Source organism: Stegodyphus dumicola, chromosome 7 (genome assembly GCF_044657685.1).
Source record: "Stegodyphus dumicola isolate Sdum_Otavi_A_Nest chromosome 7, ASM4465768v1".
Classification (NCBI taxonomy): Eukaryota; Metazoa; Arthropoda; class Arachnida; order Araneae; family Eresidae; genus Stegodyphus; species Stegodyphus dumicola.
Genome location: NC_140774.1, coordinates 62930701 through 62950246, shown reverse-complemented (window position 1 = coordinate 62950246; position 19546 = coordinate 62930701). Strand labels below are relative to the sequence as shown.

General features: G+C 31.8%; 1 protein-coding gene across 1 annotated transcript in view; it reads left to right on the top strand.

Annotated features, from left to right (window-relative positions):
- The window catches only part of LOC118180051 (uncharacterized), a 209377-nt gene that overhangs the window by 76268 nt on the left and 113563 nt on the right, over positions 1–19546 (top strand). The window contains exon 2 of the mRNA XM_085820340.1: positions 13789–13960. Coding sequence (XP_085676466.1) covers positions 13789–13960 — 172 coding nt within the window. The remainder of the gene's footprint in view (positions 1–13788; positions 13961–19546) is intronic.

The window sequence follows — 19546 nt, the reverse complement described above, 5'->3', positions numbered from 1 at the left end:
TTTTGAATAATAACTAAACGTCATCACACGTATCAGTTAATTAATTTTTCAAATGCGTGGTATAAAGTTTCATTTCATCAAATTAAAATCTAGTTACCGTCTGTTAAATATAAACTTTGGAAGCGTTGTTTTTGTTTACTGCCCTTTTAAGTAATATTTCAATAAAAGAAATTTCACTCTAGCTGTAAAGAATGTCATTACCGTTTATAAACATTAGAAAAGAACGGCTTTACAAATCTAAGTAGTACAGTAATACTTCGGATAGACCGTATTGACTTTCGTTCGAATTAAAAATTTCAAAACAAACTAAATTTTAATTGAGTAAAATAAAAATAAATTCTAAGACAATAGTACACAAAATAAATTTTAATGCACAAATGATCAATTTTTCTGTCATTATATAATCAAAACTTTTTGTAAGATATGCGATACAATGCATATTTCAGTTTTTTTCTGGGGTTCCCCGTTGTTTTATATGTATTTCTATGCTAAGGCCTCCTTCTTGAATTCCAACAGCTGTTGGTGGGCCACGGTTGAATAACTATCATTATTAAACCCGAACAGCTATAAAAATTTACTGGAATGATTGAAACTTTGTCAGAGCATGTAATAGGAATGTATTTTAAGGCTGAATGATAAACGATATAGTTAGTTGCTACATTGAAATGACCTAAAGTGAAAAGGCCAAAGAAATATCTGCAGACATGATCTTGAACTTTCTAGGCAATGAAATTACGATAAATATGCGTTTTCAAAAATTATTCATAATAAAGAAATTTGAATTTTTTAATTGGTTTTATTTATTCAAAAACAGGAAACAGAAAGAAGATTTTTTTTAACCTATTATCCTTTTCTGTATGTATTTAGTTTTTCAGTTAGTCCGATTTTAAATAGTCTGGGTAAATGGTGGACCAAATAGCCAGGCTAAGCGAATTTTATTGCTGTACCTCAGTTTTAAATAAGTCTGTGTGAAAGATTTTTGTTTTCAATTTAAGTTTTAATTACATTTTATTGTTAATTTCAAATTTATGTGAATTTTATTTCACCATTATCGGGTAATTTCATGCTTGAAAGAGTAGAGCAAAACTTACTTCTTATCTATTTCTTTAATTTTAAATTATAATTAATTTTAAAAATGGTTAAATTCATATAAATTGTATTTCACCGTTTTCCGACTGCTCTACAGAAGCCAAGTTTAGCAAATTATCGCTAAATGCGCAGTTGTCCCTATGGATAACTTGGAGTATAGAAAACTGTTTAAGTCAGACCACAGCTAATAGGGTCCGGTTACCTGCACGTGTTTTTATTATTATCATTATTATTCAAGCTGTACTTAGTGCCACTATATTTCAGGGCAGTAAAACCGCAGATACTGAAACAGTGAATTCGAGGCTACGATTATATTCTATTTTCTTTCACACTTTCATAACGATGTATTCAAGATTAAACATTATTATTTTTTAAACGTACTTTTTCATACATCACAACTGAAATCATACATTGAGTTTCATCTCTTTTTTAAAAGAAGCAAATTCTTTCATTAATAAATGTCGAACTGAATCGGAAATGCAAAGTGCGTATTTTACTATTTTAGACATAGTATACAAAAATAGCAGAAAAAAAATTATAGATAAATTGCAACTTTTTAAACTTTCTATTATTTAAACTCGGTTTGGAAAAAAAAATCGGAAGTTTCATAATTGTAATAATAAAATGTTTCTAAATCATCGCTGTTAAGAAATTATTAAAATGTAGTTCCAAATCTATCAAAATTATTTAGCTGCCAGAAATTCCCACTAAAACTCTCCATTATAATCAACTTTAAAAAAAAAAAAAAAAAAAAAAAAAAAAAAAAAAAAAAAAAGCACGTTAAAAGTCACGGGAAAAATACACTGTCTTAAAAAATTGAAAGATAAGTTGCAGAAATTAAAAAGCATTACTAATCGAATCCGGGTAACTGAGGTGAAAGAAAGAAGGATAGTGTTTGTTATTTAAATTTGCTCGAAATCCTCAGACCATTACCTCGAAACTTATATTTTCACGATTGGGCTTAATAAATTTTTACTGTGTGAATTTGATAAGTTTTGAAAATGTTTGTATTTGATAGTTTTATAATTTCAAGAGAAAAGAGAAACACGCCAAAGTAAAATATAAAATTGGGAATGGCAAAAAACTTGTGTTTGGCGTGACTCTATCAATTTCGAGAGCAACCAGTTATAAGTTCCTCTTCATCAGGAGCACACGTAATTTCAATCCAGTCCTTCCTCACGTTTTAAAATTCTTTTAACTTAATAACTTCAGTTTCCGTTATTCCGTCATGCCAATAGATGGCGTTACCTTCTTTTTCGCTTTACTCCTTTTGGGCATAAATACAACCGTGGCTTTGTCTTCGCTGTACTTCACATCTCTCACGTGACAAGGTAGTCACACGCCCTATCTCAATGTAAGGAAATCTTTCAATCTCCACCGATCTAAGGGTCGACCTGTGGTCGAACTCAAACATTCTCATACCTGCTGCTCTCACAATATCATCTACTTTGCGAAGCTTTTAAAAATGCAAGTTACTCGTCGGCCTACAGCGGAACTTGGAAATTGGTCTTCGCTGCAGATTTCTTTGCTCCTGATGAAGAGGGACCTGTGTGCCCTCGAAATCGATAGCTTGTGGACTAAAATCTACGACAAACACAAGATTGTTGCTCTGCCTAATATTTAAATTTTAGGATTTATTAGATATACTAGTAAAACTTTTAACAACAAATCTAAAGAATAATTTTGCTCCTGTCTAAAGTTTAGGGCGATACTGTGCACTTGGCCCCAATATGTTCAAAAGAATATTTATTAAAACGTTGTGGATAATTCTAAATCGTATTTTCAAAGGTTATGGAGCAGAAATTATTAAAAAAAAGGTTACGATGCTTAGAGATTTATACGCTTGAGAGGCATAAGATAGATGCAATCTCTTTTCATCAGTATTTTACGAGGATTTTACATATTAACTAACGTAGAAGGTATTCGTGTGTTTAACAGTAAGGATCACCAGATCGCAAATAACTCAATGTTATGTTAGAAGGAAAGAGTACTTGGACTATTTAGAACTGGAATTGGCAGTTAGAAAAAATAATTGTTTTTATTTTATTAAAAATTTTGAAATTAATCAAATTTCTATTTTCTAGAATTATTAAGTTATATGGATGCAATTATTAAGTTATATGGATACAGAAACGTGAAAAATGTGCAATGCCCACGCCGGGATCGGAACTCCAGAATATGCGTCAAACGTATTTCCAGTTACACCACGAAGGCATGCGGAAAGTATAGAGAAAATACCTTATAATTTGCATTTCTGATTTGTATGTGGAATTATATATGTTAGAAAAGTTACTTTCAGTTTTAGGTCTGTATAGAGATAAAAAAAAAAAAAGTCATGTACATTTGTTTCAATGACTGCATCGTCAAATTAATTTTCTCCATAGAAAATACTACAATATATATATCACATCGACAATATATTTATATTTATTTACTACAGCATAATTATCATATCCTCGAATTTTATTTCTAAAAAATAATTACATGTGTTCGGCATTTTTTATCTGCTTAGCCCTAGGAAAATGCATCATAATTTTATTGGAATTACTAACGTAGAACATCTTGAAAAACTCCTGGGATAAATTGCTAAATGATGATCTGCGAGTAGGATAGGTTAGGAAGTTAGCTTGTTTGGCAAATTATATTTTGTGCTGTATACCTAAAATCGACAAAAATCAAATATGTTTGCATGCACTGTTTCACGCGTCTGCCTTATAACGAAGTATTTTATTTATTGCAATTAATCATTAAGAAACACCTACGGAAGCGAGAATGCCATAAAGTGTTGTCCATGAAAATCGAATACCAGAACAAAATAAGTACAAGCTTAAAATAAATTCGAATTATATTTCGTATCGTTTTCTCAAAATTACATTTCCCAGAATTATCCTTCAAATTTAGATTCAAGTTAGTTAAGAACTTGACATTCCTGTTCATTCTCAGTTAATTATACATGCTTCCTTTATATAGTTTGGTGTTCTTTGGTAGCATAAACGAAGCCCAAACTCGAAGAGCGAATTATCGCTGTGCTTGAAAAGAACTGCAAAATTAAACTGAAGTCTGAAAATTGCACGTCTGAAAAGAACTGCCAGGAGCGAATTATTGCTGTGTCTGAAAAGAACTGGTGGTTTTAAAAACAAACCTTTTCATTGAATCTGAACTCGAACATATAAAACTCTTCTCGTGCTTAACAAGCTCATCCATCACTTGTGACGAGATAACTTAAAACAAGTCCGAGGTTCGAGTTCCGCCGAGGGCATTGCACATTTTTCATGTCTCCTGCTTCGAGAAAACCTAATGTCAATACAAGTTGAAGATAAAAATGTAATGAAACTGAGAGATTATTTACAGTTTACTTTGAATTTCAAAACTGCAGTTTTTAATGCCACTTTAATTACGTAACTAAATTTCGAGCATTTTATTTTGGCTTTGAATATAATGACTGAATGTTTACAAAAGTTGACCAAATCAGTGCATATCTCCGCATCTAATTAATATTTTGCCATGTCACAAGAACTATTTATTTATAAATAGTTCTTGTGACATGGCAAGAAATACCAACATATGGTTTTTGCTGTTGTCTTGACCATGTAGTTTATGGAAGAATGGTTACCAGAGTCTCAAGGAGGTTTTACTTCCACCTCAGTTTTGAGGGTGAGCACCCTGGGGAATGGTCCCAGGAACTACTACTCCCCTCCCCTTCCACCAAACCACACGAGAGGACTTTCAACTCTCCATATATTTAGAGTCTTCCCATTCCGCAAAGACACTTTACATTTACAAACATCCATGCCTTCTCCAGGATTCGAACCCAAGCTTGCAGTAGGTTTTCTTAACCACTGTACTGTCTGGGTGGCAACATATGATCTATTTATATTATTTATGACAAAAAGTTGCGAAGAAATTAATATATGTGACTGGAACAAACCTCTTTTTGCATTCTATAGCCACAGCATTAACCTCTATCTCATGGACCTAAGCTTAGCTAAGTTTTAACTGCAACATTTGTGTTTTGGTACCCCGAAGTTAATAAAAATTAGTTGTTTTTAATCGGGTATTTGACTCTCATTAGGAGAGCCTTGTATGCAAAAGCAAAAATGTTGCAAAAAAGGAAAACAGTTTGTCTCTTAGGTTTGAATCTGAGCCTTATTTGTCCTTTTAAAACCTTGGATGAAAGTGCCTGTCATTCTTCTCTTGCATTTTTGGCCGGAAGATGCGAACGATTATCTTCTTCTTTACCACTGCCTGAAAAATGTTCTTTTTATTGTCCTTATACAATTGCAAATGCACTTTTAAATGCTATAAAAAGCCACAATTGCTTCTACTACTAAACGACACAATTTAGAAGTTAATGTTTTCTGAAGAAGCACAAAAGTAAAAAATACAATAAGATTATGTGAACTTCTCTAATCTCAATTGTGGTATAAAATAATGACAAAGACAATGAAGTCCAGTTGTTTGGAAGGTTGAATAACGTCATTTCTGCACTTCGCTGAGAAAGCTGTAGTTATTTAACCATCTTTATTATAGAGTTAAATCTTTTTTAGCCGATTATAAATAATTTTTAATTCTATAAGGGATATATTATTGTTTTGAAACCAATTGTAAATTTCAGTTCAAGGTAAGTTTACTCCTTAGCTTATTGGAAAATACATAAGGGATTCGTCGTTCTGTTGCCACTTAATACAATTAAATCCGATTTATTGTATATTTATTGTTATTATTATTGGTTTTGCCATTTCTCCCTGTGGTGTTCTATAATGCATACCATGAGGCTTACAGAAATAAAAATGAGGTGTGGAGCTAAATAAATAAAGCATAAAATCACGGTAAAAAAAGAGGGGAGCAAGAAAAGAAAAAGATATTTACAAATCTTGCAATTACTATTATAATTAACAAATGAATTAATGCTTTTAGCTATGAATTGTTTCTATTATGTTTGTAATTGTTTTTCTTTAAGATCCCGGTAATGCATTTCATTTCCTTTCTCGAACTGGGAACAAATATCTCAATCCGGTCAAATATGAAATAACAAGTTTTTTAGAAAAGGGAGAAAAAGGCTATAAAATCATATTTGTATTTCAATATTTTTTCTTTAATTTTTCATTTCATATTTTATTGAAAATATGACGAAAAACTTAAAAATTATTTGATGTTTTTATTTTTAATTTTGTGTGTGCGGGGGGGAATTCTTGATGTAATTGTTTTCCTTTAAACGTAGTTATGATATATGTTAGTTTTACTGATGTAAAGAACATGAATCAGTTTTAGTTAAATTAATAATCCTGACAACAATAGGGTTATAAGGTATTTCTCCCACCTTCCTAGCATGCCTTCGTGGTGTAGTGGTCAGCACACTAAGCCGGTATTTCAGAGGTCCGTGGTTCGATTCCCGACGAAGGCGGTTGCTAATTTTTCATTTCTCCGGCTTCCAAAAATCTTAATGTCTCTACAGTGGCGCCCGAACTAAAAGGGTTGTGGATGATGACTTTCCACACCCAAGATTTGGCGATTGGGTTCCCTAAAAACCCCAGTCGCCCTTTAAAAGGGGGAGTATATAAGGTATTTCTCCCGCCTTCCTAGCCTCCCTTTGTGGTGTAATGGTTCTGCACATTGGGTCGGTATTCCAGAGGTCCGTGGTTCGATTCCTGGCGAAGGCGATTGCTAATTTTTCAACTTGCCTGCTTCCAAAAAAATCCTAATGTCCCTACAGTGGCGCCCGAACTAAAAGGGTGGTGGATGATGATTTCTCCCCACCCAGGATTTGGCAATTGGGTCCCCTAAAAACCCCAGTCGCCCTTTAAAAGGGAGAGTATATAAAGTATTTCTACCACCTTCCTAACGTGCCTTCGTGGTGTAGTGGTTCTGCACACTGTATCGGTATTCGAGAGGTCCGTGGTTCGATTCCCGGCGAATGGGGTTGCATATTTTGCATCTCTCCTGCTTCCAAAAATACCTAATGTCTCTACAAGGTATATCTGAAGTTACAAACATTGTATATTTTGTTGTATGAAATTGCAATTATTAGTGTATTATTTTTGACAATAATTAACCCGTTACAGTACAGAATTAACGGTATTTATTCAATGCGATAGTTTGGTTCATTTGATTTATTTTGTTCATTAAATATATAAATTGTAAACAATTTTGTTAATATTGTAATACGCAAACATTATAACGCTAAGATAGTGAAAATCCAGAATCACGTTACAACGCGTAAAGTACAGCTATGCTGAGTAGAATTAGGTATGGAATGGTGGCATGATGTAAGTATGAAATAACACTTAAGGTGAAAATGCCATTTAGGGAAAATTTAATTGTCTCTGTGAATACTTTTCTCATGCTAAAATCAAAATTCTGCTGAAAACGAACAATAAAACTTTTATAAAATAAGTGGAATCTTCAGTTCAACAGTTACAAACATTATTTATTTCTTCATTGAGAGTTTTAATGTTAGCATGAATAGCTAAGAGCTCTTAATTACAGTATAACTAGTCTTCCATTTAATATTTTCGACTCATGCCATTATCGAAGTTCCGAAATTTAGGGCTTATTCAGAGATAAAATTTATTTCATTCCTTTATTGACAAATAAAAGTTGACTATTAAAGGAAACAAAAATTAGTGGTAAGAATTAGTATAAATTAAGTAAAATTTGAATAGCAGGAATTGGCATAAAGTGAGTAAAACTTCAGCAAAAGGAATTGGCATAAATCTTGCACTCTTTACCTCAACTCTCGTTCCTAAATTTTGTTTTCTTCAGCGTAAGAAGATAATAATTGATTTCATGCCGCTGAATAAAATCAAATTTTTGTTGCCGATTTAGAAGATCATGACTAAGATCATCCTATGGACATTGGGAGACCTACGGATTTCATAGGAGCAGCAAATACATGCAGCAACTAAAATGTGCACTTGCGAAATAGTTTTATACATTGCGTATCATCCTCCAAACACCATTCTTTATCACCTTTAGAGGAAAAATATTTTGTGCTCTTTCTTCAGATCTCGACAAAATAAAGAAATTGGCTACAAATCTTTGAAACACGTTGACGTAAAGCTTTGTACGAATATACCTTCATCCCAATATTATTATACTAATTGCAGCCATCTATTCAAATATTGTTCTTATGATTGCAATAAAAAGTTATTGTACTGTGGTTGTATATATAAACAATATTTACTACAAAGAATTACACTATTTTGTTACTTATATTTTTTTTTTTTTTTTTTTGTATTTATTTCAAGAAATAATAAGTGCTGAATAAATTTAAACTTTTAAAACTATTAATTAATTTTAATTTATTAATTAAATATATTAATTCTATTATTATATTTGACTGATAAATTTTATTAATGTTAACGAAAAGTAATTATATATATATATATATATATATATATATATATATATTTTATACATACATCTACGCAATTGCTGCAGGTTAAAAAATGCAATTTGATTAAATAAAAGAAAAGAAAATAGCGGGAGCTTAAATGCAAGTATACAATTTCTATTCCATGAAGTTCGTAACCATTTTGTGCCTCGAAGAAAGTCGTACCCCATGGTAGTACATGTAAAAATTTAAATATGGAAAGCATTACATATTAAAATAAGAAAAAATTAAATATTGATTTCCTCAGTTCAACGCTTCAAGCAGAATTTATTAAGGGGAAAATGTTTTGCAGCCCGGAACCAAGTCGATCAATGAGTTCCGAATACAAGTTTCATTCCTGGTGAGACATTTGAGATTCAGGATCGTAAATTTTGAAATAAATTTTCGATTTAAAATAACTTTCAGTGATTCTCAAATGCTCAGATCTTTTCCCGACTTGCATTCGTAACTTGTAAGACAGCAAAATTACAATACTCAAGAATGAAATTACAATATCTATCTATCTATCTAAATATTGAATGAACTAAAATTTATTGAAATCGAAAATAAGTTGTTCTAATACTTGCGCAATAGCTGCAAGGTAAGATAATAATAATTTATTTACCAAAGAAATATTGATTATATTATCTCCTTATATAAATTTAGTAGAATGTATCAAAATGTGGGAACTTAGAAGTATGAAATTTAATTCCGAAAAAAAATTTTTTTAAGTAACTTGAATGTAAAGCATGAAATAAAACTTTTTAAGTGGACTTGAATTTAAATTATGAAAAAGACATTGAAGGTATTTGAAATCAAATCATGAGTAACAAAAATTATGATGTATAAAATTTCAAACTTTAAAAAATAAACCAAGCAATTATCGTCATTTATCGGAAATTAGTTGACTTTTCAAGGGAAACATATATATATATATATATATATATATATAATAATTTATTTCCTAAACAGTATTGATTAATTGATTATATTGTCTCCTAAGTTTAATTAAAGTAGAATTATTTTAAAAGCGTGCATCCATACTGGTAAGTTATATTTTGAAAGATGTTTTGAAGTAATTTGAAAGCAAAATGTTAATAATGTTTTAACGGGGACTGGAGTTAAATCATCGCGAAGAATAATATTTCAATTGTAAAAGGAAAAATTAAAACATGTAATCATTGTCATTGATCGGAAATTAGTTGACTTTTCAAGGGGAACAAACCAACTCCCGTTCAATGAACAATAATTGATAAAAATACGTAAATACGAAAGTGTTTCGTCTTTACTCGAGTTATAAGTTAAAGCCAAACCGGCAATTCTAGTCAGGCCAAATATTTCCGCGAATAGTAGGAACTATGAACCAATGCTGATACTCAAAGAACTTATTCTCATGAAGCATTTTAGTCAATACAATTTGGAGTAAAAATCAATTACTGTAGAGAAATCCTGTAAAACTCGAGTAACCGTCCCCGACACTTTCATATGTTATATTTATATATATATATAAAACATACAGAAACAAACCAAAAAAAAAAAAAAAAAAAAAAAGATGCCAAATACACAAGCGGTAACTCAGGAAAAAAAAAAAAAAAATACAACATGATGTTTTAAATGATTCACTTAACTCTAAACTGTTAAAAACATATTGCACTCTCAACATCTGCAACGATGATGTTTTGCTAGTAAGTTTTGCTTTCCGCTCGCTAGTAAGTAAAATGGCTTCAAAGCGCTCCACTTGACGATACATAAATCAAGCAATTCTAACTACGGAACTTTATAATGTCTGAGCATTATTTGTCAACCTGATAGGTTGTGTTAATTGATTAAATATTACAGCGCATGAAAAAAATCATAAGGTCAGTCATTGCGACCATTTATAATATTGCTAATATTATAATGCCGTTGTTAATATTATAATATTCATTATATGCCATTGCTAATATTATAATATTCAAGGCCAAGCCGCCCAACCAGTATAGTGATTTCTCTGACTGCCGTAACAATGAGCCCGTGTTTGAATGCTGGAGAAGGCATGGATGTTTGTAAGCGTATAGTGTCTGTGCGACAAGGGGATGCTCAAAATATGCGGCAAGCCAAAAATCCTCTCGAGAGGCTAGTGGTAGGGAAGAGGCGGGAGAAACCCTCTGACCGTCTCCTAGGTGTTCTTACTGAAAACTGGCGTTGAAATGTACAGTTTGTGCAGCAGAACTATACCTGTACGACCAGTGGTGAAATTCTGCTCTCCCGCTCACTTCTACCTGTACCTGTTTTCAAGGTCACGAAAAGTACCAAGGGTTTCAATTTTTACATCATGTCCAAAAGGTATTTGAGGTAATTAAAGTAAAAAAACGCAGCTTACATTCACTTGATTTAAAATTCGTAGCATTTGTTTTCATACACTTTTCTGAGTATTTTTCATTATTCGACAAAAGGATATGTGGATATCCGTATCAGAAAGAGGACTTCGGCTTTCGGACTTCGGCAGCTGCACGCCATAGGAATGCAAGTCGCTGTGCTAGAGTTGGCCAAGTAACGCTCACATGAGACTCACGAACAGCTTTGCTGGACGTATGAATTCCAAATAGCGTTTTCAAAAAGCCTCCCGTTTATTTGAAGCAAAGGCTAAAGTAGTGTATTGGTGACTGCGCCCAGTAACTACCAGCATTCTTTTCTCCAGGAACATAGTTTCCATGATGGTAGACTTTTGGATAGTTTTCATCTCATGAGATACCAAAAACTAACGACTCTAGCTATATTTCAAGGATAATCCTCACTTCTAAAAAGGAAATTACAATGAGGAAGAAAAAGTCAAAAATAGAAGAGCTGAAAGTGAGAAAAATGAGAAAACTGCGTTGGAGCCTGATGTCAACACACCCGTACTCATCAAGTAGGTAATCAAGAAAGGGAAGTCATTTGGGATCTTTGTACAATGTCAGCATCCGGTACGCACATATACGATGGTTTTTATAATAATCATACACTATAAAACAAATGAAAATACAAACCACTGAGTCGCGAAATCATATAAATTATTCAGTTAAGTGTGTTTAATCGTAAAAAATTGGGAAATATTGTTTTGTAGGAGTTGGGGAACTCATGAATTCAAATAATTTCTTCCAAAACGAACTGCGCTAAAACGCCATTTAACGCTGTCTCGTTAACTCTGAATCGATATAATGTTGTTTTAAATTTTTAAACATATCATGATTCATTATAACGCGTTTCAGGCTGAACCCTTAAAAGTCATTAAACTAATGTTGATTCGGTGTAATTCGACATAAAAACGATTTCAAATTAGTGAATAGTCTAAATTATAGAAGAATTTCATGCGACTGAATGACTTAACATATTTTAGTCATCAAAGTGGACAATTATTCTGTGCAGATGTTCACATCACCATATATACCTTGGAATATAGAGGGAAAGGAAGACATATAGAGGAAAAGAAATGTATAGAACGAAGAAAAAAATTACGAAAAAGTACATTCCATAAAGACATTTTTGTAGAAAAGCTTTAACTTAAATAATTAAAAATATTTTAACAGATGACAGCAATGAATATATTAATCATTAAAAGTTATTTTGATTCAAATATTGTGCAATACCTAATTTCTCAATTTTAACAGATAATTTGCAAGGAAGTATTTAAGTTGCTTATGTCTGTATTTAAAAGTCTGCAATTTTAAACATGACTGAGAATTCTCTGGTATCGAACCCTTTTCTCCCAAAGTGCTCTTCATACAAAATACTCTGCTTCTTCGTTAAGTGCTCCAATCACAGTTCTTCTTTTCTTCGAATCGTTCTTCGAAATGTAAACGTTCTCCATCTTCTCGGGATTGTAGTGCTGTGACAAGGAGAAATGTGAACAGAGGTCAAGTAATTTATCGCCATTATTTTATTGTGGCCCAGAAACAGAGAGTGGGGGAAAAAAACTGTGTTCGAAAGGGGAAAATGTGTGAAAAGATCGTCCGTTTTCTAGTAGACAAGGTCATCGAATTTCGAACTCAAGGTACCGCTTTGTTTTCTAGAAAAACGTATGAGACACGGCTGAGGTACGATCTTGTGTTTTTAGAGTATGTGCATTGCAATTAACTAGCAAACGATTAAACAAATGTTCCCGCTGAACTCTATACCTCGTAATGACAGAAGTACAACCGCATTTATGTATTTACAGTAGATACTTGAGAATTTCCGGGAAGTTCATTTCGTTTCATTTTTGGTGTATCAGCCGATCACAAAAATCTGGAAACTACTTACAAAAAGGAGAAAATATTGAAAGAAGTATTCATGCACTAAATAAGTATTATTATACCATCATTTTATTTTTTCATAAATTCAGATGATTAAACATAAAAATGAATATTACAAGAGAAATTTTCAGTGGTTTTTTTTTTTTTTTTTTTTTTTTTTTTTTTTTTTTTTAACTCCAAAGGGGCTTTGTCCCTTTGTCCCTGAAGGACTATTGTTTTCGTTTTGCGATTTTGCGTTGCTTCACTATAAATGTCCGTTTCACTTTTCAAACTGTTGCCACCAAATGTTAGAGTCCTGTATTATATTTGAAGAAATTAAATTATGAAGAATCAGCATAAATGTATGTATGTTCCTCGTATTGTGATAAAATAACGGTACCTAGAGCCATCCAAGCCCAAATTTGAAATTTGTAATTTGTTTTATTATCGATTTCATATTTCGTAAAACTTAACAAATTTTTGATTAACAAACTCAACGATTTAAAAGGGTGACAGCAATAGCAACACTCAACGGGTGAGGGGGAAACCTTTTTATCTCCAGCGTGAGGAACTGTGTATCGGGAAATTCTAAAGATACGCTCATTTTAAAAGTATTTTGCGACATTGCTGTTGAACTGAATTTTATGATTTAGGTGCAAAGAACATGATATTTAATAAATAATGGTAATACACAAAACGTTAAAAAACGCCCCTTTGGACATAATTTAAAATCTGAAACCTTTCAGATTTTTTATATTTATATTATTATTATTTTGAATTCGTTTTTCAATAAAAATATTTTTGTAAATACATAGTATTCACGCATGTTGAGAATAATTAAGATAAGTACAGATGCATATATCTTCAGGATGTGCATCCAAATATTTCTTCACTTCGCTAAATTCTTTTAACCTTTAAGAAATTTATTTTGGTCTAGAAAATTAATATTGTCGTTAAATAAATTAGAATCGTTTATGTATGTTTTCACCTCAAGCTGCTCTGCATTTTAAAATTCATTTTAAAATTCATATATTTTTTTTTCCCAAACTATAACCTACGTTTTCTAAAAAATAACATCGGTCTTCTAAATTTCAGCTCAAGATCACGTTCGATGACAACGTAGACGAAAATACCTTCGTCTACCCTTCGGAGTCATCCCTCATGGAAGACCCGGAAAGGTCTCTTTCGCCAGCTTCCTCGGAAAATGAAATCATTCCTAACGGTAACCACTCCAAACTGAAGACAAACACATCTATAGGATCCTCGAGTGAGTATTAGAATTTTTTTAAGTGCAAATTAGCTTTATCATAGAGCAGCGCATAATTTTGGATTCAGTAGCATAAATAGGGAAATGTGAGGCATACTTTTTTGCTTATAGTTTTGTAGGTATTTGAGGAAGTTAAACGTTGCTGATGCAGATACTGAACTCTTGGAAATACTCAGAAACGAGGCTATGTCATTTGAAAGCGAAGTCGTATATAGGAATTATATTTGAGGAAACCTTGGAAGTTACACTGGTTTAAGTTCTCCATAAGCGCTTGGTGGTGAGTCAACACTGGTGATACTCCATCTTGTTATAAGCGTGATGTTTCATTTTGGCCTTTCCTATTTGGAAGCGGTAACAAAGATACTTCGATTTTTACATTTGTTGTGCTATTATTAAAGGAAACAACATTAAAAATTGCGCCATTTCAGCATCATGGATTCTTTTGTATAAATTAATATACTTTCAAATTTAAAGATTAGTATTTTTAAAATTTTTACTTTATCAGAGATTAGTCTTTAAATGTCGGCATGGCCATATCTCAGGGTAATACAAAACTCTAATCCAATTAAAAAAAATTAATGTTTACTCTATTAGGTATGTATCTCTAACAGTAATATTAATGCTGTACGTAAAATTTGTCTGAAATATATACTAGTGACACATGACACGGCACATATAATTTAACAAATCTAAGGCAAGTGTCGAGTTTATCAAGTTTAAGGCACATATCCTAGTGATAATATTTCATGCGTATTTGACAGGTAAGTGATCTTCCACCGCATTTTCGGATTTAGCGTTGACTACGAATAAATATGGTGACTCTTACTTAACCATCGAGATAGAGACTTAAAGCATCGAGACTTAACCCTATGTATGTATCTCGCATAACTTACCGTGTGTATGTATCTCGAAATAATTAAAAAACGAGTAGCCGTAAAATGTTCAAATTTTGTGTACGGGACTACTATAACATGTAATTGTGCGTCTTCCTTTTTATTGCAATCCGCATCCAAAGGTATGTACCACTCTCTTACGGGAGGCTGATCTCTATTTTTTATTCTTATATATCGGTAAATTGTGCATTTTTTGCTCTAAAAGTGATTGACTTGTGTTGTCCTTATGCTCCGGTTAAGGTTTTTATGCCTTTAGTTAATCTGCATGCAATAGTTATAGAATTAGGAACAATTTAAAAGTGTAAATGACTCTAGGCCTAAGGTGGTGGCTATTTGTTTACATTTGAAACTCTTGGTAGTATAGTGAATTATGTCGGTTGGTGCACCAACTTCAGTGTCTGTTTGCCCAGATGAGTTAACTTTAAATTTTTGTGCACCGAAAATTCTGTCTCTCTGTCCGTTGGTTGAATTGTGTGCTTTTGCGTAGGAATTCTAATTTTAATTCTAAAATAATTTTTTTAAACTGTTTTTCTGTACTTTACAACTTTTGAAGAAGTTTTCAGCTTTTACATATTTTCTCTTGGCGCGAAGTGAGAACTGAATTAATTGAATGAGAAATCTATCTCTAATGAAATTGAAGGAAATAAGTTTAAATAAAATGCAGTAAAAAATGAGTGTAATTTAAAAGGCCGTGCAAGGAAATGGTGTCCACATCAGATTTTATTAATTTAAAAAGTGTAACGGGATTAAAACGGTCATATTTTTGAATACCTGTAAATAAATATAATTATAAATTTATAAATCTGTAAAATTATTTGAAACCAACATTATTTTAGGATATCTGTATATGTAAAAACCTATAGTCGGGAACTAAATTCTTGCACATTGACTTTTTAATAAAATTTAATATTTTTCCTTATCAGCTTAATTTCTGTCCTAAAATTAAAAAAAAAAAAACTCAAAGCTTTCAGATTTTATATTACGCTCAAAGGGGCATTTTTTTAAGGTTTTGTGTGTTATCTTTATTTATTAAATATCATGTTCTTCGCACTTGAACCATAAAATTCAATATCACAAAATATTTAAAAGAGCATATTTTTAGAATTTCCGACAGACAGTCTCACGCGATGTAGATAAAAATGTTTCCCCCCCGCACAGTATTGCCATTGCTCGCCTTGAAATCGTTGAGTTTCTTAATCAAAAACCCATAAATGCTTTATAAAATATGAAATAGGTAATAAAACAAATTCCAAATTTGGGCTTGTAGATGCCCATATTCAGGTGGAGACTTACGTTATTCAAAATTTGATGGCTCTAGCTACCGTTGTTTTATCACAATGCGAAAAACATACATACATTTATGCAGAATCTTCATTATTTAATTTCTTTAAATATAGTACAGGATTCGAATACTTTTTGGCAACAAGTTAAAAAGTGATTCACCGTTTATAGTGAATCAACGCGAAATGGCGAAACGAAATTAATAGCTTTCTGAGCAAATTGCTCCTTTGGGCTAAAAAAAAAAAAAAAAAAAAAAAAAAAAAAATCATGTATTTCACTTTATAACTTAATCTTTGATTTTCTTAACTAAAGATTAGTAAGAAAGATTTTCTGACGTTTTTGCAGATGATGAATGTTTATTCCTTCAATAATGGTTTATTCACCAACTCCAATTTAAATTAGGCTTATCCGTGCTGCTCACGTACTTTGCGTAAAATAATGTTTCAGGTATATTTTATTCATTGAAGGTGTATTTTATCTGCTCCAGTTTATATAAAAGACTTAATTCATCACATCATAGAACAGAATGTAAACTGTGCTATATGCATTAAAAAAACTATTTATTTCAAAATTCCTTAAAATAAAACAATTTAACTTTAAGGCAAAATATAAGTGGAGAAAATACATCAGAGAGAAGTACTACATAGTTCTAATTCCGGTGTCCGGTGATGAAAACATCGCAGACGAAAACGTCGCGAAGGAAAAAACACAAGGAAAAACATCTTGCAAATCATGGGAGAAAAGAAAGTAAGAGAAAACATTATGGTAAAAAATAAAGGGAAAAAATCTTTGCAGTTTTAAAAAATCGTCATGCAAAATATTGTGGTAAAAAAATAAAGCACCTACAAATCATCGCACGGTGATACCATCGCTAACATGGGTTTTCTAATTATAAAAATGTTTAAGTGAACTTCCACCTAATGACTTGTGGGTACTTCCTTATTCTCGGCCTCTGAGATTGAATCGGTAATAAATCGAGATACTCATCGTCCCGTATATTAGCATCGTGTTAATTTTTGCTAAAATTTTCAAATTTGCATTGATTTTTTAAATATATATATATTTTAGTAAATTTGTAGTTAACAGTCTTTAATTTACCAAATAAAGAAACGAGTGGCATACCATTTTTTCAAGAAAGAAGTCTTTTGTCTGTCCAGCAACTATGCGAAAATAGCCACTAGAGGAAACTGTAATGACGAAATTATTTAAAGAAGTAATGTTAAAAATCAATTATTAAAAAGAAGAAGGTCTTCTGTGTTTTAAACTGGTTTAGTGGCTCCAGAATATCATTGGTCACTGTTATTAGGTTTATGTATTCGCGGACAGAGGAGCTGACTCCATCAAATGATGTAACAAACAGCTGAATATGTAGGAAAATTTTGCAACTGATGGAACATTTACATGTGGGAAATGTTCTCTACGTCTGATCCAAAGATTCAATGGGAAAATATTTGAAATCGATGACAGTTTGTTCATCTGGCGTAACAACATCAGCGACACAGTACTCCCACAACACTGGATTTTTGGAGAAATACGCTGGAAAGATAAGAGAACTTTGTCGTTCAGATCTCAAATACAGATGCTAGTACACTAATGGAAAAAATTGTTCAACATATGCAAGATGTATCAACAATCTAATGAAATTGCTGGAAAGGATATAAAACTGAGCAATTTGAAAAAGTTGGTTGCAGTCACTTTAATGATTATTAAAAGTATTCTAAGCAGACACCATCTGGGGATTATTACTATTATTATTATATACCGCGTCGTTTTATTTTTACATTCGCGTTTCACGAGTTTGGCAAAATCATAGCTGCGTAAGGTTGAGGTCCGCTATAATAAGGAAGTACCGCTTTGTGAATGCAAGAAGAAGTAAGTAACACTTTTAGCTGTATATTTCGAATTTTTGTATTAACTAATGAATATTTAGAGAAAGCAAAGGAGGAAGTTTAAGTATTCAAATCTGAAATTTAGTAATAATTAATGCTACGTATAGCAGTTATTGGAATTTTAAACTTATGTTGCTAACTATTAAAAGTCACTCTTTAATTAGCCTCTTTTATAAAGGCACATTAGTAGATTTGTATGAAAAATGTACTATAGAAAAAGACTAGAAAGAGGAAGATACATAAGCGTAAATTCTACTAACTGCTATATTTAGCATTAATTTTTACTAATTTTCAGATTTTGAATGCTTAAATTTTCTTTTTGCTTTTTTAATAAAAATTATTAATTAATACAAAAATATGAGAATTTGAAGGTGAAAATATTACTCATTTCTTCTTGTGCTCACAAATCATTACGTGAAAATTCATTGAAATATTTTTGTCAGAAAACGCATATCTGCTATGACGATGATTTTTAGGTGCTCTATTTTTTATCACGGTATTTTGCATAACGATGTTTTGAAAACGCGAAGCTTTTGTATCGCTTATTATTCTACTACGATGTTTAGTTTTTCTTGTCTGTCCACCCAACACCTCCTAGAACTAACTCAGTTAGTTAACCTAAGTTAGTTCTAGGAGGTGTTGGTCCACCACGAGAAGAGACTTAACAAGGGAAGTTCGTTTCATTTAGGAGGGAACTCATCCAAAGTTGCAAATGAATGAATCCGAATTCCATTGTTATAGATCATGCAATATTAGTCCCGGTTTACCTAAAGTAAGATGTCAGGATCGTCTGACATCACATGATGTAGGTATGCCAAGTCTCTTCTGGTGGTGAGCAGACTGTATCACGATGTTTTAGTGAGGCGATGTTTTCTTACTAAAACATCGACATATGAACTCCGCGACGTTCTTGTCTGCGATGTTTTTATCTGCAACCCTAATCTCCCCTCTTCCCAACCATCAAAATATTATATAGCTAAGTATATTACATAATATATGCGTTTGTATATTATGTATATTATACGTTTTTATTAATAATATATATTAATATTATATATTATTATTAAAAACGGCATTAAGAATGTCTTTTATAAACCAAGCTAAGTGTGCAAATATTTATAAAAGAAATTATCAGTTAGGTAAATTATCAAAGAATGACATAAATCTGTATTAGGTATTGTACCTAAAAATAAGATAAAATACCTAATACTTTTTACAAATTATACATTCGATTTAACAGAGCATATGCAATGTGCTTTTATAATTTAAAAATGAATTAAAAGCCTTCGCCTCAAGATCGATAACAGTTTTAAAATTAACAATTTGCAAGGAAAGTTAACTTCGTATTCCTACCACAAGACTGGCAACAGGTAACAGAAATAGCTATTCACCAGGCCTCGTGAATGATTAAATCTGTGCAGCATAACGTATCTTATCACAAAACTTGGAAAGACTCGAGTGTAGAAGTCCTCTCAAACTAAAGATTTGAATCATAAAGTAATAAGTACACCTGTTGCTTTTAA